Source organism: Calypte anna, chromosome 1 (genome assembly GCF_003957555.1).
Source record: "Calypte anna isolate BGI_N300 chromosome 1, bCalAnn1_v1.p, whole genome shotgun sequence".
Lineage (NCBI taxonomy): Eukaryota > Metazoa > Chordata > Aves > Apodiformes > Trochilidae > Calypte > Calypte anna.
In genome coordinates, this window is record NC_044244.1 from 193,866,240 (window position 1) to 193,892,916 (window position 26,677).

The 26,677-nt window shown below is 41.4% G+C and overlaps 1 protein-coding gene across 1 annotated transcript in view; it reads left to right on the plus strand.

The window, feature by feature from the left end:
* TENM4 (teneurin transmembrane protein 4) overlaps positions 1-26,677 on the plus strand; it is a 358,077-nt gene that overhangs the window by 233,533 nt on the left and 97,867 nt on the right. Inside the window, exons 13-14 of the mRNA XM_030461389.1 lie at positions 2,279-2,464; positions 16,246-16,392. Coding sequence (XP_030317249.1) covers positions 2,279-2,464; positions 16,246-16,392 — 333 coding nt within the window. The remainder of the gene's footprint in view (positions 1-2,278; positions 2,465-16,245; positions 16,393-26,677) is intronic.

A 26,677-nucleotide genomic window follows, 5' to 3' on the forward strand; every position in this document is an offset into this window, starting at 1 on the left:
CAGGAGCTGTGAAAATCTCTGTCTCAGTGCCAAATGAAAAGTAAAAACTTATGACAGCAACTCAAAAGTCCTTCCTCAGCCATGTCGTGATAGTGTAACTTCTGGCTCCCCAGAGACCCTACATTTGATTCTCTTGCCTTTAGGCAGCAAGTGGTGCTTGCAACGTCCTTGGTTTAGGCACCCAGTGTGCTCAAATATTTTTGCAAGTTTGACTCTAAATGGGACAGAAAGATTCCTGAAGGTCTTAAGCATATTTGAACTGCAGAGTTCTCTCATTATAGATTTGAATATAGATATTAGATATTATAAATATATTCTATATCTATATTTATATCTATCTATATCTATAGATATATAGATAAACGTTTGAGAGGTTTTGGAGACATCCAAGACTGCATAAAATGGAGATGAACTAGAAGCTGTTGAACCACCCTGAGCTGTGTAGTAAGCCATGAATATCATGTTCATATTGTACTTGGAAAATTAGAGGTTTTTTCTAGACCTACAAAGCAGTATTAGTAGTAGTGTCATAGTTATCACTGTCTAAAGAACTCCCTGATCTTTGGGGACAAGGATCCATTTCAATATAAGGAGCTGAAGACCTTCCAGTTCTGTGCTATGGTTCAAAAGTTTACTCCAGGATTGAAGTGGATGCTGTAATTCAGTATCAAGAGCATGTCAGAAGTTCCCTATCTCCCTGTTACTGGTGTTAATTAACAAAAGAGTAAAGCCAACATAAGTAAAGCTGAATTTCAGTCAGGTGTGATGTTAATGCAGGCTGAGTAATTTTGAATATTTTATGTGCAGCCAGTGACCCAAAGTAAATGTCTTGTATAATACCAGTCACCCTTCCACCACAACTGAATCCTGCACTTAATACACTTAGAGGCACAAAGAGAGGCACTGGAGATGGGCTGGTGTCTGAGATATCATTCTTGGGTACTAAGCTGGGGAAACAGAGAAAATGTGCTCTGCAGAGTGTCCTGGTACCCCTTTTTTGGGTTTCCAGCCCAACTCTGCACAGTGTTTCTTCCATTTGCATCATCTCTCCATTACCCCCAGAGGAAAGTGTGTCCCTGCCCTATACAATCTGTATAATGGCTCAGGCAAGTGGAGAGCTTGAGTCCAAAACATTTGGAAAAGTTTGATCCAATTTGGACACACCAGGCAGAAGTCAGAGAGAAGAAGGAAGACCCAATATTCTGAAATCTATCCTGAATTCCCTCTCCTCTGACTGAGAAGAGTGTGGTCATGGTCAGGTGATGAGCCTGAAGATGAAAAAATGCATTCATTTCATTTCATCTTCAGTGTAACCCTACATCAGGATTTGGTTTTAGTTTTTCCCTTGAAATCAGCCCTCTCTAGTGATGCTGGTAACAGGCACTTTTACACCTGACTCACGGGCACCTGTTCTCCACCAAGTCTCAATTTTTCCAGAAAATACAGTGCAGATGAATCATGAAGCCTCCTAAATTCATGCCAAGGGCGTGGAAGGTTTTAGCCAGAAGTCTAGTGCTGGGCAAAAAAATTATCTGTAAATATACTATCATGCTTGCTGGGGCTCATGGAGGGTGGGAAGGCCAGAACTTCTTGAAAAGTCAGTATACTTAACTCATCTCTTTTTTGGAGGTAAGTACCAAAATGCCCGAACAAGCACCATCCTATAAACTCCATCTCACATAGCTCAGTAAAAGAACACAATGGTAGCTCCAAGTACCCAAGAGGGGATTTTTAATAGGATGGTAGAAAAAAGAAATAGCAGATGTGCATAATCAGTAGAAATACAAATATTTTGTATTCATTTTAAAGAGAGAAGAAGGGTTTTAGTAAATTCCATTCCTGGGACCGTGGGTTAGCAAGCCATAAACAGGCTTTGCCAGCGCTTAACTGTAGCATTAGTAGTTTATCAGCACATTGTTTCCACACTTAACCAGATTTTAATTAAATGTGACTTTTGTTCTGTTTATTGGAAGATCCTTTTCCTTCGGATTCAGTGATCAACAAAAGCTCAAGGAGTGCAAGAGAATTAGAAAGCAAATAGGAGGATCAATCACAGCAGACCTCTGCAATCCACGTCCATCTCTTTTTTGTAATACACCTATTAGGTTCTTATTGTCAGGAAGGATTAGTCTTACGAGCTCCAGGAATTCCTTTCTTTGCCCTGCAAAGCGAGGTAGTGAAGTGTGGCTGCTTTTCTGAACAATAACATTCTGGATTTTCTCCCTTCCCCTTCTCTCCACCCATCTCCCCTCCTCTTCTCTTCTCTTCTCTCCCACAGAGATTTGTGCAGCAGACTGCGGAGGACACGGCGTTTGTGTTGGGGGCACCTGCCGCTGCGAGGAGGGCTGGATGGGCACAGCCTGTGATCAGAGAGCGTGTCACCCACGCTGCAATGAGCACGGGACATGTCGGGATGGCAAGTGTGAATGCAGCCCAGGCTGGAATGGAGAGCACTGCACTATTGGTAGGGAGAAAGAAAAACCGACTGCTTTTCAAAGAATAATTGATAATCAGGGAGGGAAAAAAAAAAAAAAAAGGCGCATGCTGAATTGGATATGTGTGACTTAGTGTAGCATGAGCACCTTTGTTCTTGGATTTCAAGTTCTGACATCATACATTTTCATGTGGGAAGAAGTAAAAAAAATGTCCTTTCATTTGTTATGACGTGGCTCTCTCTATTTTTTTATTGTCAGACAAAAAGTACACCTATGCATTGTTTGATCTTATAGACACAAGTAGTCAAATGACAGCTAGATGGTTTTATAAACACCCTACTTTGCCTATCTCAAAAGGTCTTTCTGTGGCCTCCAAGACTTCTCTCTACTATGGCGACAGCATTTTCAAGCACATGCATCTGACTGAAAGTTTTTGTTCCCTTTATTTGCTCCATTATTTACATTGCCACTTTGCTTGCCTGCATGAAAGAGGAAACCACAGTCAGATTACTTCTGGCTGGCATTTAACACTTTCTTGCTTATCCTTTGTCTGCTCTGCTACCTTGCTAGCCATTTCATTTTCCTTTATCTTTGGTTCTGTATTCCTCACCTGGCACTTCAGCTCTCAGTTTTATGTTTATTATTATTAAAAAGGTGATACCAATATGCTGAAATCATGCAAAGAGTTGCAGTTCCCACATTAAACAATTTGCAGCATCATTAATGAACTGTCTTGGCTTTACCTTCCTTCTACATCTCACTTAACTCCTTGATGCATTTTCCCTTCTTTTTTTTTTTTTTTTTTTTTTTTTTGACTGTCATGTATTCAACCATTTTAGTCCCTATTCTGTAGTCATACTGTAAAATCAGTAGCATTAAAACTCCCCAGATACCATTTATTATATGCTAATGGAATACTAATTGACTGAATCCAGGTTTGCTCCCAACAATGCCTGTGTGGACCTGAAAAAATTCAGTTGCCTTTAGAAGAGATATTCCAGAGTGAGAATACTCCTCCAGTCATTTTGGTTTAATCATCTTCTTTTAAAGATAAGAGAATATATCTCTATGTTGCTTCCATTACACCACAATGCATATAAATCACACTACATCAAAATTAGCCACTAGCAATACCTTGGCAAATGCCAGCATCGTTATCCAAGTGAATTATATATTTAACTATATGTCCACATCACTTTTTTTCCTTGGATACCAGGTAAGTTTGAACACACAAAGACAGTGAGGGAATGAAGCCTGATCACAGTAGTTTAATTCCAGCATTAGAATAATGATACGAACCATATCTGTGGCTCAATTCTACTTATCATTTATTTATGCTAATGTCACTCTACCACATTATGATCTCCACATGCATCCCCTAATGAAAAATATCTGGCTCTTAAAAATTCCTCTGTCTCATTAGACATTATACTCTGTTTTCTTTTCTATGTCCCTAGCAGCTTTCATTTCTTTTCATGAGGAAGGTCTTAAAAAAAAAATCTTCCTCTCTTAAATGACTTTAAAATGAAAAGACAGCAGTCCTGTGATAATTGGAATTCTGTGTTTCTGTAATATGTTGTAGCCTTGTGTTCAAGTACTTTGATTTGGAAAGCAACACAGACTCATGAAAGGGTCCTAAAAAGAAAAAAAAAAAGGATCAGCAAAGGGTTCCAAGTGCAGGTGACACTTCTGTATGAAAGTCACTTATGCAAAAAAAAAACCTGATTCATACCCTCAGTGCCATGTTATTAGTTTTGCTGCAAAACCAAAATGCCAGTAGTTTGGTATATGATATTTCTCCACAGTACTGGTATGCCTGGATTTTTTTCAAACAAGGAGTTTTCATCTTTCATAGTAATTATATTTACTCATTAATTGTGATATTCCTGACTCTATAAAGGTCAGCCCTGCAATGTAGTCAGCACTGAGATTTTCCTACTGCACACCATAGTTTTGTGTGGTGCTGCCTTCTTGTTGCAGAGCTACCTTGGTTTAGGAATAATTCTTTAATACTTAGACTACTAGAGCAATTCTGTTTCTTTTCACTTTCCTCCTCATCTTGTTGCATGGTGATTTAGCAATAAATTTGTACACATTCTCATGGCTCTGAAGCTGTAAACCATCTTTTCCACAGAATATTTCATTGATAAATGTGTAGAACGTAAAGGAGATTTGGCAAAGTTATAAATATCCAAGAAAATTTAATAGCTTTAGAAGGAGTAATAAGCTAGTAATATTGGCACAGATGAAAGGACATTGACTTGGAATTACATTAAGTATGTGGAAAGCATTTCCCCCCTGTCCTTGTGTAATTTCCCTGCATGGCAACTTGTTCTGTTGACAGTAATTCTTTTTTTGTCTGTGTCATGGCCCGGTTTGCTTTAGCACTAAGAAGAATAAAACCCCATTGCTGAAGTGATGCTTTAACAATATTGCCACGTGTGCAGGTAACATGGTAGAAATGGATGAGACAAGTAAAGGACACTTCTTCCATTTCCTGTTGAGCATGTCTGAGAGTAAGAAATCCTTTTGTTTTGTGGGTCATAGGAGACTTTCTTATGGTATTCAAGGGAACTCTGATCCCGGTGGATTAATTTTGCTCGTACAAAAAATCATGTTACCAAATATACGAGCTTGATTGCTCACATTCAGAAATTTCATTAGAGGAGCCCCAGTTAATTCCCAACCAGGAAATTGATGCAGAAGCTTGCATTCATCATCCTAATTCAGCAAACTTAGCGCATCCTGGCAAAACAGTAGAACAGAAAGTTGATTATAGAACTGCAGGAATCCCAAGATCCAGCAGAATGGTTAAATCAATTCACTCTAATTTCTTAAAGGAAAAAAAAAAAAAAAAAAACCCAAAAAAATCACCGTGACAACAGCCACAATGCAAGACTCCTGTGTTGGGCTCTCCAGCATATTACAAATTTTCCCTCCATTAGAAACACTGCAAGAATTCAACTTCTGTTCTGGCCCAAACTACATCCAGGGAGCATGATGGTGTTTAGGAATGTTGAGTTTAAATGTGAATAAACCCTCTTACTCAGGGCTCTGAAAGGCCAAATTACAACTCAGCTGTGTGGCATCTACTCTGTGGCACTGATTCACAGGTAACACCCCAGAAAAAATTCCTGGCTTTAACAAAAAAACTCCAGAAATTTCCCAGAGCTGTAACAGCCTGGCCTCAAATTTGATGCAGTTGAAGTTATGGCCTGGGTAATGCCCAAGGGTTTTTTACTGTAATTTTTTTACTGTAAGGGTGACAGAGCCCTGGAACAGGCTGCCCAGGGGGGTTGTGGAGTCTCCTTCACTGGAGACATTCAAAACCCGCTTGGACACGTTCCTGCACAATGTACTCTAGGTGGCCCTGCTCTGGCAGGGGGGGTTGGACTAGATGATCTTTCGAGGTCCCTTCCAACCCCAAGGATTCTATGATTCTATGATTCTAAGGTGCTGTGCATCCCATCTCAGAGATACAAAGGGAGACTTCACTATGCCTACACAGGTTTTGCGTTGAGATTGGATCTGGTATGTGAATCTCTCTCTCTGTATGATACTTTACTAGCAACAGCCCTTAATCCTTTGATTCTTATTAGGATTATTTAGAAGAATAATGACAGAGAGGGGCTTCCCTGTGGGATGTTCATCATCCTCAAACAGCCTGGACTTGAGATCAGAGCCATCCCTTGAAATTCAGTTGCTGCACGTGACCTCCTGCAGCGTCTCTAGAGTGCTGAGGGACCAGCAGTTAGCTCTCCAGACAAAACCACCATCTACATTGCAGGATATTCAGAGCACCTCAGTGCCTAATTCCCATTGATCTCTGCAGAAGCTACATGCTTAACCTCTTTTAAAAATCTGGCCCTGGCATGCTCTGGTGATGCATGCAATGCCAAGTGCCCAGACAGACAGACAGACAGCCACTCCCACACAGGCTTCTGCTCACGGCGCCATCAGGCTGGTTCCTTGTTTGTTGGTTTGGGTTTTGTTTTGTTTTTTTGTTTTACTTAGCAAAAATGATTTTTGAGAAAGCTGCCCCTTTAAGTTTGCCTTTCATCAACCTTCTTGCATAAATAATCACAGATGTTCTGAATAGCCATGGCTGTAATCAGTCCCTGTTGGTTTCTGCTGGAGCAGCTGGAATCCAGACAAGGCACTCTACAGGTGGATCCTGGTCTCTTTTCCCTGCCTTTCTAACATATCACTCATACCATTTAAATCCATAAAGCAGCTTAGTCCATGTGCAGCCCAATAGAAAATAAGCCTACTAGTGTCTGGTGAAGGTTCTCACTACCCTCAGCCCAACAGAGCAGATATTCAGCTCTCTGCAGCACTCAAACATATCTGCAGCTGGAGCTGAGCTGTGTTTTCCCTCTGGCACCCACCCTGCCTGGGTGGAATGGGTGCCTCTGGAAAAGAGGAGGCCATAGTTATAGGAGCCAGTGAAAAATATGTGCTTACTGCTTTGTTCTGACATGATTTTGCATTGAGCTGAAGGTAATCTGGCTTTAAGTAGTTTGGCAGCCTTTTTGACAGTAAATGTTAAGCACAGATGAACTTCAAAGAAAGGCTTTTTCCCAGTCCCTGTGGCATAAACTTCTTGTGCCGTCACTGGCTGAGCAATGAAGGGCTGCTTTCCTCTCTCCTTCAAATTCCTGTGATCTCAGTTTTATTCCAGTGACTTCACTGAGGCTCTGCCCGCTTCACACCATGGGGCAGATAAAAAGGAATATTTGGAAAATGAAGAAGAATGTGCTGAGCAAGGAGTCCTACCCAAAGACCTGCCCCCAGCATCTCTCACTTCTTTCTTCTTGCCTCTTCATGAGCCAAGAGAAATGCTTGTGCTGTCCTTCCCAACATGCTTCAGACAACACAAAACAAGTTAGCTCAGGCTGGTGAAATGAGAGGATTTTCACAACTGAAAAATGCCCATGTGGGCTTCCCTCATAGAAGATCTGAAGGGACAGTGGCTTCCAGGAGGAGGGTGATGACATGAAGCTGAGCGTGGTGGCTTTGAGTGCAGAAAACATATTGGAAAAGGAACTTTTCTTCTGAGCCCCTGTATAGTTCTTCAGCATGTGCCTCATGCCAACATGGTTTCTAAAGGAGTGTCTTTAGATAGTAAGATGATATTTTAAGGTCAGAAGTATGGCATGGGAATGAGGCTATAGAGGTTTAGAGAAGAGACATTCGTGTTACCATGGAACATTCCCATAGAAGTAATTTTTCAAATTACAAGAAAACATGAACATGTAACTGACATGTGCTTGGTGTTGGCAGCTGCTCCCACTGCTGTCACCTGCACAGTGACTGCTGCTTGAGTTTACAGGTTGGGCTGCTCTGGATGTCAAAATCCAAGAGACACATCCATCCAAGCAGATGGTGATGCCATGCTTCCTGCATCACTACCACTGCATGGGGATAATTAATTCATTTCAGTCTCAAATCTCATAATTGCCCCACACTAGATTAGCTCTGATCCTCCCAGCCCACCCCAGTCACAGGAGGGCTTTGATGGGTGCATTGTATTCATAGGAGAGAAAAATAATTCCTGCAAGGGCTGTGGCCACCATGGTGGGCAGTCAGCATGAACCAACCTGAAATAAAATCCTCTTCAAAAGGGTACAAGGGCACAACTGAGAGGGAGATTGCAGGGAGCAGACAAGAGGACAAGGGAAGTAACATTGAAGCTGGTAATGAAAGAGAGCAAAGCAAGACTCAGAGGCTTTTATTTATTAATAAAGAGGAGTTACTGTTAGGATAGAGAGTGCCGCCTGCTGGCATGCACAGGGCTGGCTGGGGAAGGGCTCCTGGCTTCTGCTTGTGTCTTTGCCACCATCTTTCTGTTTGACCCCAGAAAATCAAATGGAAGATGGTCTTCTAAATTTCCAAATTCTGTTCTATGGGAATTAGGCACATGACTGCTCCCACTGCATCCATAACTTTTTTTTTTTCTTTTTTCTTTTGTCTTTAGCCTACCTTGGAATGAGTATATTAATACTTAGCTATCTGGTAGAGCTGCCATGAGGTTAATTTAATATTTGTAAAGTAATTTGATCTGGGGCTAGAGGATGCTGTATGAATGCAAGGTATTACTCTCAAGATCCAGGGGAAAGGCTCTCCCAGACTGGTAAGGTCACAGGAGACCTGTACTTCTTTGAGTGGAAAAATATAAGACAATCAGGTGAGGTGGAGCACTTTCAAATTACTTTTTTTTTTTTTTTCTGATTAAAAGATAAGCAGTCAGTAAAACACAGGAAGCCTGTTGTGAGCAGAGTGTTAAAATATTCTGCCATATATATGTTTTTGCATATATATATATATATATATAAACTCATAAATATATATAGAGAGAAAACTTTCTTGTTTCTCTTCTTGATCTTATTGAGCAAGAATTTCTGGATGCCTGAACACAGCCTCCTTGAGCTCTGTGACTGAGGAGGGCTATGCTCCACCCTTCTTCCTTTTTTCTCTCCTCATAATCAAGGTTTTTCTTTTCATATCACAGCAAACTCTCCTTTGCCTTTCTAGCACCTGCACAGTCTCGTAGTAGAGCTGCAATGCACTTATTCAATCCTACTTTAAATGTCCTGTCTTTTATCTCCCAAGCTCACTATCTGGATAAGGTAGTGAAAGGTATGCTCTTCCTTCCTATTTTTCCTATTGTCTTTGTGTTTCTTTTTTAAAAAAATGCACCATGAACATGCTGTGTTGAGGTTGCATCTCTTCCTCATTGTCACCAAAGTGCTCCCTAATGTCTGGAAGAGTGAACTTTCCAGTCATTTAGGTAGGAAATACCTCTGTAAGTGCTGTGACCCTGTGTTTACATCGTATCAGTGTTCCTACCTGTCCCCTTGTCCCTGCCCTCCCTTCCAAATCATCTCTCATCCTCACCCCTCCCACCCAGTAAGGCGAAGTCAGGAGGAAAAAAAAAGTGTCTGTGAATACAGCAGAAGCTGTGTATAGTGATGTGTTTAAATTAAATGTCTATGATTCATTTTGTAACAAGCAGGTGAGTGCACTTTCTGTCTGGAGTCTTCATGTTTTTGATCCATAACTGTTAAGTCTTACATGGGAGCTTTGAGTAATAATGTTATTTATCTTTTTTTAATACAAAGAAAGTTGTGACCTCAAAGCCTCTGGTTGTGTAAATCTGCAAAATCTATTGAAATTGGTGACTACACTACAATTAAATTCAACCCTATGTTCCTATTTGTAAATGTAAAGCAAATCTAGAACCCAGGTCTTTCTCCAACAGAGAAGACAAGACATTGAGCTCTTACAGACTAGAGGTAATCTGCTATCTTAAAAAAAACAATCTGTTGTTTCAGAGAGCAATGAGATAAATCAATGTAGGACTTTTAAACAGAAATAGACAATTCCACCATGCATTTAACTTTCTAAAATATTGAAATAGCACACAGGTAGTTAAATACAACAATCTGACAGTAAATCTGACTGAGCTGGACACAAATATCTTTCTACATGGCTGATTTGACACTAACAGCAGCACAGTGTGGACACCTCATAACATCATATGTTTGGTGGTTAAACAAACCAAAAAATCAGGTTGAACAAATCAATTTCTTCCATAGCATTACCCTCACTTTCAGGTTGTGAGCAATCAGAAATAGCAGCTGTGAGAGGCTGATGAAGAAGGACAGTTACACCCAAATATGTGTCTGGTGAACAGTTAATATAAAGTCTCTGCTATATAGGGCTCTTGTGGTGTGACAAGAAATGAGGTTGCCCTGCTGACTTCACTTCTCTGATGAATGTACAGCCTAATGTTTTTATCTCGCTTCCACTGAGGCTTAAAGGCAGGTTCAGGAACAATCACAAAGAGGGGAAAACATTGAAAAAGCAAAGAAATATTAATGATAAGGAACTGCCCACAGTTTAAACAAAGAGTCTTTTGTCTTCAGTGTAGTGCAGCAGCTGCTAGCTGTCCTGGACCCCTAATATAGATCAGTGGATTCTTTAATGCTAGTTAGTTTTACCTTATTGCTTAGCATCAGTAAAATATGCTTGACTTTATTTAAAATTAGGAGAAAAATAAATATTCTTCTTAATTAAGGAGAGTGGATCACTTGTGGTCTTATGGAGTAATAGTGGTTGAATCCTGAGGAGAAGAAATGGGCTATCAAAAGGGAGAGTGGTCAGAATCTCCTCTTCATGTTCCACATCTCAGTTTCCTGCATTTCAAAACCCCAGCACTGCTCCTTTTAATCTCAATTCATATTGGAGGAGGTTGGATCAAAGGGTAGCAGAGAAACACCAAGGGGATGATAGAAAAGATGAGAAATCAGCCTGCAGAGCCTGGGTCCTGGGGCCTTCAGTACTGATTTGCTGATTCAGTGGCCCAGATTTTTTTAATGAAATCTTCTCTATCTGTCATTGCTCCTCTGGATAGCCTTTTGACCCACAATTTTGCTCAAGAATAAGGACAGATTATAGTTACTGAGTGTTTCAGTGGGTGGCAGGTCCAGCAACATACTAAGAATAAAAGATTGCCTCTTCCCATGCATGGACTCTTTTAGAAAGATTAGCAATACCTGAACATTAAAAGTACATGTTTTTTGCTTGTCTAATTGCATGGTGTGCATTCTTAAAAACTAAATTAGTCATGCCCTTTTGGCTTTCTTAATTATTAACATTTTTCTGGTTAAAATCTGTTGCCAGTAATCCTGTGTTGTCAAGGGTGAACCTAACTTAGTGCTGAATCTTTCCAACAGCTTTACAGTAAACCAGCAAGTCAGAGAAGATGCAGGATTGTTTCTAAATTGGAGAGCAAGTTTCAAGAGCAAATATCAGCATGATTAAACCAAGAAGCTCTAAGTAGAATTGGAACAGAGTTTTCTAGACTAATGCCTAATTAATACTGATAATACTTAAAATTAAAAGAGGTCCCTGCTCTTACAGAGGTTTTGATTTTAGAGAGAGCTTCTCCATCCAGAATACCATTGCAGCTGAGAATACATCAGGTTAATTAATTTCTACTGTTGGTTATAAATTCTCACTCTTAAAAAAATAGCCACATTAGCACCGCAGTGAGGCATATAAACAACTAGTCTGACATGGAAAGATGCTGCTCAGCATTAATGTCAGGCTGCAAGGTGACTTATTTGGGATCCTTTGAAGTCTGAGAAGCAGTGAGCAACCAAGGTCTGACTGCAGCCAATTCCCTCATTTATACAGTTGTAAGCAATAGAATATCTGGCAAGTAACTTTTCAATATTCCTTTTACAGCATGCATCAGATTAAAGGTTTCTGCATTCCCACCATCAAAAACCATCATGGTGATACTTTAAGCACTGAGTGTTTTTCAGGACACTTCACCTCTTTTCTCAAAATCTACAGGGATTAGTTGATGCTCTGATCCTTCCCTACAGAACTTCTGCTCGTCACTTACTGATTGCTGCATCTTTACACAATGCAGTCAGCCATGTCCTCCTCATTTCAGAGCTCAACCACTGTCTTTTGGCTCTTGCTAGAACATCCATCAGTGCTTGCTACTGACAACGGAGGAAAGATAGTAGCTTTATCTTTCAACTGCAGTTTCAAGTGGCAATGAGGCTTGGCTTGAGGAAAATGCCCACTGAACATTGTTTATAATTGGACTAATGAGAGAAGGCTGGAACTGTGGAGATCATTAAGATCAGATTGTTTTCCCAACAATCTTATGGCAGGATAATTTCTTACTCTGGTGACAGTCTCCTTTGACTTTGATATTCCTTTCTTGTCAACTTCAAAATTAGTTCACTTTTTCTGTTTCTTCCTTGGTCTGTGTTGTCTCTTGCATGACAGACCTGACATCTTTGCAAATGTCTTAAAGCATCGTCATCTTTCAGCAGTGCTTTCATGTGCTTCAGTTGAAAACTTCAATAAAGGGAGTTTGAAAAGTCTCCCCTCCCTTGAAAAGCCCTGTTCATATATCGAATTCTCTTAATCACACAAATACAGTTACTGAAACCAAAAAGGAACAATGGATCATTAGTGACTATGAGAAATCAGAGCTGCAAGACTCTGGTGGTGTAAATCTGTGAGGATTAAGCCATCCTGCTGTGTTGATATTCTGAAGCACTTTGGAGACAAGATGACCTTTTAGCTTTGTTCCCCAGCATGGGGGGGCAAGGATGGGATAGAATTTATTTGTATTGTCTTTTTGTCAAGTGCTTTGAAATTCACTGGCTGTGGAATGGACAGTACTGTACTTTGCTGTCTCTGTAGTGTTAGTGTTGGTCAAGTCTTTAGTGAACCAGCTTTGAAATTATACTGCTTATAGGTCCATTCTCTGAGATATATTGGCCTTCATGACCATGTTGTGTTCCAGCTTTCTGAAGGCACAAGTCCTCTGACAGCTGCTGTTTAATTGTGTTGCTTTCTGTTAATGGTTTCTTATTGCTTCTGAAACCTGTCTGCTATCCTACCCAAACCCATGACTTAGGAGTGGTACAACTTAATCCTCACAGCATAGGTACTTTGCTGTACTTGGTAATGTAATGGTTAATATCTGAAAGTTTTGATATTCACAGATCTGTGAAGAAGAGGTTATGTCATTAGGAAACAGTTCTCTCTGGCTGCTTGGAAGAGATGTCATTAAAAACCAGGGATGATTCTGTCCTTGGTGGGAGGGGATGAACTTCCTAAATTATCCCAGTTTAGGTATCTATAGCATAGATCCTTGTATCTCATCACACTGCTTTCCCTTAATAGTCAAGAAGAGGATCAGGCACTTAAGGAAGGCAAACTCATGAGATTGTTTTTCTCTTTTATCTTTCCTCTCCTGACTGATGCTTTTCCTCTGTCCACCTTCTGAGATCTTGACTTAGTTTCTCTGGGTCCAGACAAAGAAGCTTCAAAAGAAATTATGAAAGTCCATGCAGATAATCTCAAACCCATTTCATGTGAACAAGGAGTTGCACACAGCATTCAAAGACATAGGACTGAAAGAGGTCTCCTCAGCTACAGTCCAGTCTTCTGCTGTCAAGGACAACTACATTGTGTAAAACTATATAAATCTACCAAGCTCTGTGGATAGATTAATGAGGCTTCTTCTCCTTAATGAACCTACAGGGAGGCTCCTCCAAAACTCTGTTCCTTTGATCCTAGAAAATTACTCACTTTTCTTTCAAATTTCCAACCAGTATTTATCCATGCTCGGCTTATGTCCTTTTGTTCTTATGCCAGCATTATTCTCTTTACCTTAAATAGATGTTTTCCCTTCTCACTGTTAATCTGTTTCATGAATTTGTGGAAAACAATCACAATATTTTTCAGCCTTTGTTCTGCTAGAGTAGACAAATAAAACTCTTCTCATTTCTTCAGATACGGGAGGTTCTCCCACCCTAATTATAGTTGCAAAGCAAGTCATCAGTCGCTACAGTGACTGATTATTACTTTTTTATGCAATAATATTAAATTTTTGGTTTTGAGATCTTTGTCCCAGACATTATGGAATGAAAAATATTATTAAAACAAAAACAGTAAAACTAAATCCCTCTTTTCCCTCTCAATTTTATTCACGTGAAACCTCATAGCCCTAACTTAAACCATTTCCAGGATTTGGAGCTGTTCCTACATCTTTTGGAAACAAACCCAGGAGACTTTTTGTCTTAAGCTCCCAACAAAAACTTTTAAAACCTGTCTTTTTCCCCTTGCAAAAAGTAAGAGTCTGCTCTAGAGATTAAACACTACTTGTCTGGTACTGAACTGGAGGTACTGAACAGCTGGAGGTACTGAACCCTTCTCTTATCCTTCTCCAGTGGGGTATTCCACTCCTCATTACCCAGCTCTTCTTGGTTCTCACTGCCCTCTTGTCCAGGCCAACACTGCAGCACCTTTGCAAGGAGTTTCTTGGTCAGATTCTGAAACTGAAGGATAGAAAAGAACTTATTAGGGTTACAAAGAGTCCAAGCAGTAAAAACATGACGTGTGTGAAGTGTTGGTGCAGCCAAGCTCTAATTGAGCCATGCAGAATACACAGAGAGTGAGATTTCTTCAGAGTTGTTTCATCTAGGTACATTCAGGCAGATTTATAAAGTGGGGAAAGTGTCATATCCACTGCCAGGATGGTCCAATCCAAACTGAATTTATCTGTCCCACAGTATGATTACCTAGCTAGCTAAATAATTTTAACAGGCGTTTTTAACAGTATACTTCTTCCTCTCTCATTCTCCAAAACAGCTGTATGCTTCCAGATTGTACTGAAAAAAGGTAAAGGGAACAAACACATAAATCATCGCTAGCAAAATAAAAATAAAAAAACAATAAACAAAAAACCAAAAGAACTGATTAAATTGTTAAAAGTTTGGCTCTGTTCTAAGTAACTGAGGGCAGGATATAAAAATGGATAATTGCAAGTAACCTTGCCTATAGATAGCTCTTCTGTAGTATGTAAATACTAATATAGTGTCTCAATGCCAAAATACACATAAGCATGCTCACACATAGGCACATACTTTATATTCCCATCCTCCAAAAAAAATACACATTGGACAAGACTGAAAAACAATAAGTATATATGATTTTTTTTTTCAGATCCTTTTAGAGGACTTTTCCTTACCACCTTTGTTACTTGTTAGAAAACAATCCTAGAAAAAATACTAAGTTGACTTTTTCTTTCTTTTTTTATTGAGGGACAGTCCTAAGGGACAAGTCCCAAGCCCAGGACAGACACTGACATGATGTGATGTCCCAGCACTTCTTGGGCAGACCCTTGTCCATCAAGTGGTCAGCCAGATGTTGGAATGACCCACACCTTTCAGTACTCTTCACCATTTAACTCTAACCCTTTATGGCAGCAGAAGTCTGTGTTGTTTGCACAGCTTCACAAGCAAACCTGTGTTGCAAAGCTGAGGTCCTGAAGCAATTCAAATTATGTGGCAGGATTGCACAACAAATGTTTAAATGGAGAGGACCTTAAAACAGGCCTCTGGAAGACAGTTGTGTTCCCAGGATAATGGGTCCTGCTGAGTGACCTTGTCACTTCAATCCCTTGTACTTTAGTTTCCTAAGCTGTAAAATGTGGCTTACATTTCTCACTGGTTCTCATTAAAGCTTTTTGAGCTCCTCAGGTAGAAGGCCCCCAGAACTGTATAAGCTAAGCAGCATCCCTCACAACACAGCTTACTGTGGAAATTACACTGCTATTTTCTTGGGCAAAAAAAGAAAAAAATAAAGGACAGAAACCTTGGTGAGAGGCCATCAGAAAAGAAAAACATTTCATGCCATGGGACAGTCTTTTTCTCTGCTTACTATTGAGAGAGTTGAAAGTAACTCCCTTACAGATGAATTGTAGCCAGATGAGATGTTTCCCACCCAAAACAACCACAGTTAAGAAGTTGGGTGTTGTCCAAGTCTTTTACAACATAGGAAGTGCTGTCCTTTTCCAGCCAACCTCAAATTCTTACCAGACTAAGGCCTGAAAGGCATCTGCTTTCCCCACTGAGTGTGGGGAACTTTAACCCTACATGCATTTTAGGTAACCCCACATCTCAGTCTTGCAAAGCAAGAGAGGGAGTGGGTTTTACAACCAGCAAAGCAGGAAAAATCTCATTGATTTCCTGAAGCTCACCATTCCCTCAACCTAATTAGTGGGGCTGTGCTGCTGGGAGACAGCAGCCCCATTGAGTGGTCCCCACCATTCTGAGATTGAACCAGGACATTTCACTCCAGGTGGGAAGGCACCAAGTGAGAGTGGAGAAATAAACTGAAGGCAAAGGGGAAAAAAACCTATTGAATTCACCTCTTTAAAGGTTGCTTCCTCTTTGCAGTGCATTTGAACATGTGGCTGTTTGCCTTGCAGAGGGATGTCCTGGCTTGTGTAATGGCAACGGCAGATGCACACTGGACATGAACGGGTGGCACTGTGTCTGCCAGCTGGGCTGGAGAGGAGCAGGATGTGACACTTCCATGGAGACAGCGTGTGGGGACGGGAAAGACAACGATGGAGGTAGGAGATGAGCACATGTGATCTGTCTGGCTTCAGAGAGCCTGTAACCCTTGCCCGGGGAGCAGGCAGCTGGGCTCGATTCCGCAGGGCAGATTGTTTGTTTACCAGCTGGTGGGGAAGAGGCAGTGAAGTCTGCCAGGCTGAGTGGATTTGAATTCAAATGAAGTGGATTTTGAACTTGGGGTGCCGGGGCTGAAGAGGGAGGTTTGTTTATCCTCAAATCAAGCTCATATACCAGAGAGCAGTCAGGAGCTGTGCTCTCATCCTATCACTCCACCCCAGCTGTATGGCTCAGCAGTGACACGATGGGACCACTTCAGAGAGCCAATGTCCCTGACTGTTCAAACTTTGGCCTCTCTGCCTGAGGTTTTCATCAAGGCTCTCTGGTAGGTCACTACTGACTTGGAGTGGGTGTTTTTCAGAAACTTAGAGGCTTCGGTGACTGATCCTTATGCCCACAAGCCACCCAATCCCTCTCAAACCATGTTTTATTGATTACAGTTCCATATGTAATGATGTCAGGCATGTGAACAACAGCCCTGCATAATGCAAACTTAATATTCAGAGTTATCTCATTACAAAGGAAACCCTGGTGCAGTGTGAAGGTTTGAATTAGAGGGCAGGAGATGAGATATTAAATTTAAGGCATAAGGGAGACTGCATAATTTGTTTTGTTGTCACTCAGCAAAAGGCTTTGTAAACCACAAGTCTGGGCCTGGACACAGACTGTGAAGTGGAGACTCCATTTTGCAAGCCTCCAGTTTATCATATTCAGAGGAAAAGTGCAGTTACCAAAACCAAAAAAAACTGAGCCAAGATTGTGATTATCTGCTTCACAGCAACTGGAATTCTGATTCAATATTTAAAATAGTTCTGCACATCTGGCAAGGCAAATGAACCAAATTATCCCTTTAGAAAAGATGGGAAAAAATGGAGAGCCATACAAAGAATGCACACTGTAAAAGAAAGGTCTCTTTTTGCCTCACGTGAAACTGAGTATTACAGTGCTCCTCTTTCCTATTTACAGCTGACACAGGGCAGCAATAAATTTCATCACATCAGATGTGTAAAAATATGTTAAATAAAGTCAGGGATAATCCCAGTTTCCATGGAAAAAAACATCCAACCAAAACTCTGTGAAATTCTTCGAACGTGAAGAGAAGGAGTAATCCAGCCTAAGATACAAAGTAGACCCCATCTGTATAATATCAAAAGGATCATGACCTGACTTTGAATGTGTTGGTGGAACACCATATTCTTGTATCTCCTGGTTCAAGATGCTAACATTGTTTGTAGGATGCCCTCAACTTGAAATAAGTCATCCGTGACCTTGGTAGCCTGCAGGACAGCAGGGGTAGACGGGATCAGAGACCAAAGGCATCAGCATGATTGCAAGTTGGTGCACAGCCGTTGCTAACTTGGATTTGGTAAACTCGTGTGGAGGGGTGCTGTAGGCAGCTAGAGCAGAACAGTGATAGATTGTGACATATTGCCTTGTGACAGCTTTTTCATGTGTCAGAGCCCACAAATGAGCATTGACTTTACTCCTGCTACACCAAAAAACCCCAACACGTTCATGGTGTGCATTGCTGTTTACAGAGAATCATGTGCTGTGCTGTTCCTTTGGGTTTGCCTAAGGGCTCTTCTCAGCTGGGAAGTGGAACAGGTATATATTTACCTTCTCAAGGTAAAGATATACACATTTATGATCATTTGTGCTCTGCTTCTGAGATCAAATCTATAATTCCAACCTCTGAGATGTAGAGACATCAGCAGTGGTCAGGCACTTCTACTTTGAAGCTCAAGTTCCTTGTTTACACAGGAATTTGAGTATGGTTACACAGATTGGTCAAGAAAGGCTGATTCTGGGGCTGTTTCTTAGTTGCTATGCTGATCCCTAGAGCAAGACAGCTTGAGACATTTGAGCATCCACAGAGTAATTTAGGTTGAAAGGAACCTTCAGCAGTTGTCTAGTTCAACCCCCATTCAAACCAACTGATTTGCATCAATTTTCTCAGGACTGTGTCCAGTCAACTCTAGGGTGGAGATTCCACCTCTGTGGGCAACCTGCTCCAGTGTATGGTCATCCTTCCAGTAAACATTTTTCTCCTAATACCTAGTTATAATTTTACATGTTTCAACTTAATGTCTGTTGCCTTTTATCCAGCACCATCAGAGACATCCTAGAGTACCCCATCTGCTTCCAACTGCCCTTTCACAGTAGCTTGGGTCTGTAGAAGACCCAATACATATCATTCATGTCTGACAAATGGATTTCTCAGGTATCCAAAGGCAGGATAAATAACACTAGGCACCTGTGTTACCTTTGTTTAGAATGAGGATTTTAGCTCATATTCAGTGCAGCCACCTTGTCACCACAAACATGTAACCATGGGAAACTACTGCTCTTTTCAAAGAGCAATGAAGAGGTGGAGGCCTGAACAGCCTCTTGAAAGAGCCTACAGTATGTGCATGATACTGTGGCTTTTCCCTCTTATGAGGTTGTGGAATGATGCCTTCTCAGGGCTAGAAAAAGGTGTTTATTTGACTGCTCTCCTTTAAGAATTTAAGGGGTAATTGCTGAATTTGTCTTCACATGCACATGAAGGTAGGCAATGGGAATGAGTCGTTTCATAAAGCTCTAGAAGCCAAATATCATTGATAAACCATCGATGGAAAGCTATATATTTGAGGCATCATGTATTTGAGCTATTTCAGGTGTCATTTCATAGGCGTCTACTTTTTGTTGGTGACCACTTTCTGCTCATCCCATCATCTCTCATGGTTGAGACATCATGGTGGGGCCATCCACGCTTCGCAGGGGGGGGGGGAGTTCACTCTGTCTGAGCTCATCAGAAGCTGTTTCCTGCACTGAAGTATCATGTGTCTGCTAATCAAGATCCCTGCAGCCGGAAATTCCTTGAGATAATGGGAGCTGAAGTCAGAATCTTTTTCATCTGATCCCAGCCTAATCATACCCTGAGGCAGACGAGTACCAAATTACAGGGCGTGTTTGGCTCTTAAGTCTGGAGGCAGCTCAGATAAATAATAACAAACTAAACAGAAGTCACTCAGAGAGAGACTCAGTGAAACATAATCTCACCTCAGGTTAGAAAAACCTAACTTGGAGAGCAGTCCCCTCTCCACACACAAGTGTCATTTGTTAAAGGTAGCACTTAGGTTTCACACCCAGGTCCACTTTATTTACACCTTTAAACAGCAAGTCCATCAACTTGAAAGGAGTTGTAGCATGTAACTGGGAGCAGGAGATCATCCAGTGTCAGTCAAAGGAGAACAGTACAATGACAGAGCTTTAACACTCTGTGTAGCAGGCTTGGATTTTGCTCATTTGACCTAACAGGCCACCTGTATTACAACAAATGAAAGGTGTTTCCTTAAAACAAGCTGGGAAAAGTGGTTCTTGCCTCTCTTTGGCAGAAAATAACCTCTAATTCAGGGCTGTAAACACTCACTACCTGAGAGCAGTCCTGTCTACCCCTGTACTGAGTGCTCTGTCATGTGCTTGAAGAATAAGAAGTTTGAAGGTTTAAAACACCAAGGAAATTGCCTTCTGTGACAAGTTCTACAAGTGGAGTTAACAGCATTTGACACAACCTCAAGAAGAGGTTTCTGTTCCATATGCTAAGTATGGTCTTTGTTGCATTTGTAGACTCCTCTGTTAAGAACAATGTTGAAAAAAAATGGAGAGGAAAAGGAGAGGATATTCCTTACAGTCTCACTAATATGCTATGGGGAACTTTTGTGGTTTAGCCCCAGCTGGCAACTAATCACCATTAGCCATTGTAAAATGTCCCTAAAATCTCTAGAAATGCCCATTGAGTTCATTTGGTCCATGACTTTTGGGCTCCATCTCTTCAAGATGGAAGAGGTGATGTGTTGCATGGAGTGTTGGCTTGGTGTCATCAGCAAACTTGCTGAGGGTGCACTCAATTTTTCCATCCATGTTGCCAACAAAAATGTTAAACATCTGGTCCTAGTACCAATCTCTGAGGAATGCCAGACAGCACTGGTCTCCATTCTCCGTTTGGACATCAAGCCATTGGCTGCAACTCTTTGAAAACAATTCTGTGTTATCAACACTGTTTTCAGCACAAATCCAAAGCACAGCCCCATAGTAGCTGCTATGAAGAAAATTATACCAGTCGAGACCAACACCGGCTGCAAAGGTGTTTTAACCATTGTTGCTTCAGAGAAAGGAAGAACGAAAGACATGGACCCATTGGAGTGGGTCCAGAGGAGGTCACAAAGTTGATCAGAGGGGTGGAACACCTCTTCTATGCCAAAAGACTGAGAGAGTTGGGATTTTCCAGTCTGGAGAAGAAAAGGCTCCAGGGAGGCCTTACTGCAGCTTTTCAATACTTAAAGGGTTTTTTTTATGAAAGATGGGGACAAACTTGTTAGCAGGGCCTGTTGTGATAGGAAGAGGGGTGATGGTTTTAAACTAAAAGATGGGAAATTTGATTTAGACTCGTTATAAGGAAGACATTTTTGGGATTGAGGTGGTGAAACTGGCACAGGTTGTCCAGAGAAGGGCTATAAGCTCCCTCCCTGGGAATATTTAAGGTCATTCTGGACAGAACTCTGAGCAACCTGATCTAGGTGAAGACATCCCTGCTCATTGCAGTGGGGTTGCAGTAGATGACCTTTAAAGGTCACTTCCAGCCCAAATTACTCTATGATTCTATGAAACATCTATATGTATGAATTTGCCAGAGCTGGCAAATTCACCATCTCATTGTCTGGATACACCCCAACTCCCTGAAACCACGAGAGAATTAAAAATGTTAAACTTAATTGCTCTTTTGGTCTGAAAGTTCTGTCTGATAGACACCATAACTTCTCTTGACGTTGCTTGCTGCTGCTTTGGGCTTTTCCAGAGTAGCCAAATCTTCCAGATAGAGTAAATCTTGCTTGCTCTCTGGGAAGTGTAAATTACCACATCCTTCATTTCCTAATTTTAACAATTCCAATTGTTAAACAGCTGCTGAAACCTGCTCAGACTAAGTGAATCTACTTCACTTGTGAAAGACAAGAGTCTTTCTCAGATGAAAAAAAAAACGTAAATGTTCCTAGTATTATCTGACCCTTAATATTAGGTGAAGGTTGATGTTCAGTTGTCTGCTGGTTTCTGTTACCTCTCCCAGCTTAAACACTTCCAAAGGCTTTTGTTAGTGATTACTGCAGGATAAGTTAAAGAGATAGACAGGTGGATAAATGCAAAGTCAGACAATCTTTCCTTAAAATAATTCTGGCCTACTCTGAGGCACACCATTACATAGAAGTATAGCAAATGCATTTTTCTTATGTTCTACCTGCTCAGTGATCTTCCTTTGGGGTGAAGAAATGAAACCATCCTGTTCTCTTCTTCAGTAATTGTAGTAGTGAATTTTCTGCCTTCCAGTTTATGTCTCCTTCATGACAACTACATGCCATGCATTTGGCCAAGCACAAACCCAGGGCAGCAAGGTACAAGTGGCTCCACTCTCTAGATGAGAGCCATCCCTGCCCATGGCAGGGAGGTTGGAGTAGATGATCTCTAAGGTCCCTTCCAGTGTAGGCCATTGATCTGATTCTGCCTTTGCAGGTTCATGTCTGTGCTCCCAGGTGGAACAATCATTATATTTTCCTTCCCTCTCTCCTCCTCATTCAGAGCAGCTGAAAGTCTCCTTAGTCTTCAAACCCTGAGGTCAGAGCCACCAAGCCACTGCACAAGGGGTTTTTGCCTTTCTTTGAAGCCCTGAGTATCAGTTATTGCAGCCACTAGAAACCAGCTCTCACTCCAGGGATGGTGTAATTCAGGAATGGATTCCCTGAGGCAGTCAGTGCTGTTTCTTTCCCTGTACCTTAGCCCTTTGGTACAACTCTGCAGAGCAATGCTTTGTGTCTTACTGCCCCATTCAAGGATCAGGTCGTGCTTGTAGTAAGGTGGAGACTTGCATAATGCTTTGGGACAGCAGCTTTTCAAATTTTTTGGCAAAGGCAATTTTGGCACTGCCCTTCTTAGCACCCATGTGCTCACTACTACATGCCAAATGACAGATTGGAGAGCTGGCAAGAGTCTGTGCTGCTCTTTGCCAGTACGTAGGGTTACACCTGAAGGTAGTGGCAGGGTTATAAAGAATTGTAAGCAATCCAGGAGAACCCCAGAACACAAACCTTTGTCTTTGCAAATGCTTGAGCTGCAAAAAAGGTGGTGAGGTAATTCAGATCTTTTTGCACACTGTTGTGAACCTTTTACTTCATTCCTGCAAGGCTTTTATAGCATGAGAAGATTGTCTCCTGGGCATGGTGTGGGAACTGTTTGCCTCCTTAAAATCATAAAAGAAAATGATGCATTAATGTGCTTGCTACGTTTGTGAAGGGAAGTGTTGAGATCTGAATGCACCTGGGAAAACAGCCATCAGAAATTAGTATTTACCATCACAGATAGATCCAGTCAAACAAGAGGGGATTGGAGGAAACACAAAAGGAAAAATTCTGCTGTACCTGAGACAATTGGCTAGCTGGTATAATTTGATAACCCAGCTTCTCCCCCCTCTTTTTTATGATGATTGTTCATCAACTTTTCTTCAATTAAGAGAACAAAATGAGAGGCTTGAATTTTCAGGTGTCACCTCTTTGCTGGTTCTGTGTTGGTTGGTAACACCTGGGTATCACCCACTGCTGGTTGTCAGCACTGGGGCTGTCAGGAAGAGGGTGTGAACCCAGGCACTGCAGCATCCTGGTGCAGGTGTTGGTTGTGCCTTTACAGAGGATGATGTTTTGTGAACTGATGGCCTAGCAGTGCCTGTGGGTTGTCTTGACAGCATCAGAGAGTTCCAGGTACTTTTAACTAGTCCTTATTAATAGATTCTGAAAGCAAATACTTAAGTATTCTCTGTGTCAGAAGAAACATACTATTGTCTGCTGAAATGAGGGAAATTACTGATGTGAAGGAGGCACTGCTGGCATATAAAATGTAACAGAAGGTGACATGAACCATCTTCAGAAAATACAGGCTGGAATGTGCATTTCACAAAGCATTTCTACACCTGGAAAGATGCTTAAACAGAGTTGGTGCACCAGTGCTCCAAGCAGAAAGTCAGGGAAACTCTGCCAGACCTGATTTAGGACCCTAGGCAAAATCTTGCCTCCTTTCTGGGGCAGAAAGTCCCCTTAAAAACCCTAAGGTTTTGCCCTGAGTGTGCTCAGGTTGTGGAGTGCACAACCACTTTCCTCTTGACCAGAATTTGAGAAACATGTCTATATCTGAGTTATCTGAGACTGCTTTCCAAGCTGAGCTTAGATGATTGCTTGATTTGCCTTGGATTCAGTTACCAGAATATGTTAGGGTGAACTTTTCAGCAGTAGCTTAACACTTGCAGCACTTGCCAGGAAAGTGAGAGACCTTGATGACAAGGATATCTCAGCTTCTGAGCATGTAAACTCATTGCTCCCACAAAAAAAAAAAAAAAAAAAAAAAAAAAAAAAAAAAAAAAAAAAATCATCTAAGCTCTGAGTCCCTTTTTTTCCCAGAAGAATAATTTTTGAGAGATGCTGTGGCTCCCAAAGGAGATAGTTTCAGACACAGGATTTTTTGCTCAAGCTTAAAAATTTATATCCTCTTCCCTGTCTGAATGTCTCCCCTCTGCTGGGAAGGGCCCTCACGTGCTTTCCTCAGCTTCACAAATTTCATACCAAACATAAATTCCCTGGTTCCTGGGCTGCTTTGCTGGTTGTGCAATGCACAAGTCCCTTTGTTAAAAGCCTGCCTGGAGAAAGGAAGAATCCCATGAAGCCAGCTGCATGAACTGCATCCTGCAGAGTAGCATTGAACTGGGGGATGCTGTGAACTTGCAGGCTCTAAACACAAAAATACAGCTCTGATTTAGACCCAACTAGTGCTGATTATCATGTGTTTCCTGTCATTTCCTCCTTCTACTTCCCTTTTTCTTTTCAGATATTTTGTTTAGTTTTTTTTAAGCAAGAATGGAGGTGTGGATTGATGAACTTTTTACAGAGTAATTCTGTAGAGACTGGCACTGCAGAGCTTTGGTTCTGCACTAGAGCCCCAGGACTGCTGCAGTTCAAACACCTGATTACTATTACATATGACTGCATTTTGCATTTTGCAAACATGTGCTCAGCACTTAGATAAAGGTGCAAGGGTAATTCCTTTCCCAGGCAGCCTGGGTACAACCAGTGAAGACCTTACTGAGGCAAAATAAAACCAGATCAGATGGAACAGAACAAGCAAAGAGAGTGTTAAGAGCTGACATGGACACAGAGCATTGACAGTCACATTGCTATTGTTACTTACACTTGTATTTTGTTTCCCTTTGATCCCTTACAGAGGGTCCAAAAGCAGCAATGTTTTTGTTGAATAGGTAAAATTTTTCTTTGCAAAGCGATGGAGTAAAAACTATTTATTCCCCAAATCTAATTGAAGTAAAGTGAGTGTCAGTCCTCAGCTCAGGGCAGAACATTGTAACTGCTGTAAAACTTCATCAGCACAAGAATTCATGAAAGGAATACTTTGTTTTGTACAGAAGTACTGAGCTGCTCCTCTGTTTCACCAGAGTTTAGACTAGAGCTAAAGAGTGAAGTCTGCTCTGCTCAAAGGGTGAAACTAACACTTTGTTAGCTTTACATTTGTATCTAGAATCATCCAAATGGTTGGGTTGGAAGGGACCTTAAAGACCATTTAGTTCCAACCCAAGCCCATGGCACGGACACCTTACACTGAGAGTATCTTCATTTTAAACCCTCCCCATCCGAACTCTCCCAGTAACAGAAGACAGGGAGCATCCCCACAATAAGTGATAATGCTGTCTGGTGAATGGCACAGAAAGGAAAGGTAAGATGAGGTGAGACACACAATTAATCATATAATGAATGCAATTTTTTGCTTTCATTGGCAATGAAAATACTCCTGAAAGACAATTGGGTTTTATTGTTATTTTTCTTTCTAGTTTTTCTTTGCCTACCACAATTTCTCTCAGAGTCTCTTCCTGCTGCAGTCAGTGGCAAAACATCTCATGATCTTCAGCAGGAGCAATTCTTGAGTTTCCAGTTTATATTCTCCTTGATTTACTCTAATAAGGCTCCTTAGGCCCACCTACTCCTGACTGCCAGTGTATCTGGGGCTTCTGGTGCACATTATGGTCCATAGGATGCTCTCTGCCTATAGCCAGGTCTCTCCCTACCTATGGCCTTCCTGTTTCAGCCTGACACTTGACATGCAGCACCTGTCAGAGTCTCTTTAAACACATAATAAGACCCCTGGCTGAAGGTTATTTGCATTCTGTTGTCGATGCTGGCATGACAGATTTCTGTTGCAGCATCCATAACTCTGTAGAAACGTTCAATTATTCAATCTCAGTGAGCTAAGACGCTGCCCATTAAATCAGCCACCACAATTGTGAGGCCATGAAAAGTCACAGATAATTTGACATTTTATTAGCCCTCAGCTGATCTTGTTTACTGCTGGAGCAGTCTCTCAGAACCAGCCCTTTTGCTTCTGTACAAAACTCGAATCCTTGACAACCTTGTTGGGTGGGTGAGGGACTTGGAAGCCAAACTGCAGGCAGCTTGAAAGAGCAATGAGGCTGCTGTGAGATTTGTGAGCACTTTGCAACCAGCAAGTGCAGCAGCAACCCAAGAAATGCAGGGGCAGTGGCCCCATTGCTGCTGGAGAAAAGTTTTTTTGTAGTAGAGTAGTAGCTGTGAATGTGATAGGTTTTGTTTTGGGGAGGGAATATATAAGGCTCACCTAGTAATAATTTAGAAGTAAGCCAAAAGGTTTTCTCCTCTTAATGAGCAGTGGCATTCAACAGGCACAGAGTTTTTCTTCTCAGATAAAGGCTGGTTGTGTGCCTTAGGATCTTAATCTGTTCGTAGCACAGGAAGCTCTCAGGGAACTTAGAGTATGGAGATGGAGGCTTACAGATGAAGAAGACAGTCACAAAACCCCTTTAGTTACTAAATGCCTGCCCGTTCCTGCATGCCCAGGAGGGAAGAAGCATGTCCCACATAACCAACCACCTGCTAGATGTGGTGCTTACCATTTCAACCTTGTTTCTCTCATAACACAGAACAGGGTCAGTTTATATTTGTCAGGTTTTTAGAGAAGAAAATTACTTCTGCCTTGGATCCTGCAACTCTTTTCATAGTAAATACCAGAGATATTGATCCTCCAGCCCACCTCATGGGTAGGTAAGCAAGATACAGCCCCAAGTCCTCCACACTGACCCCAGTAGCTACAGGTTTTCAAAAATTCTGGTTG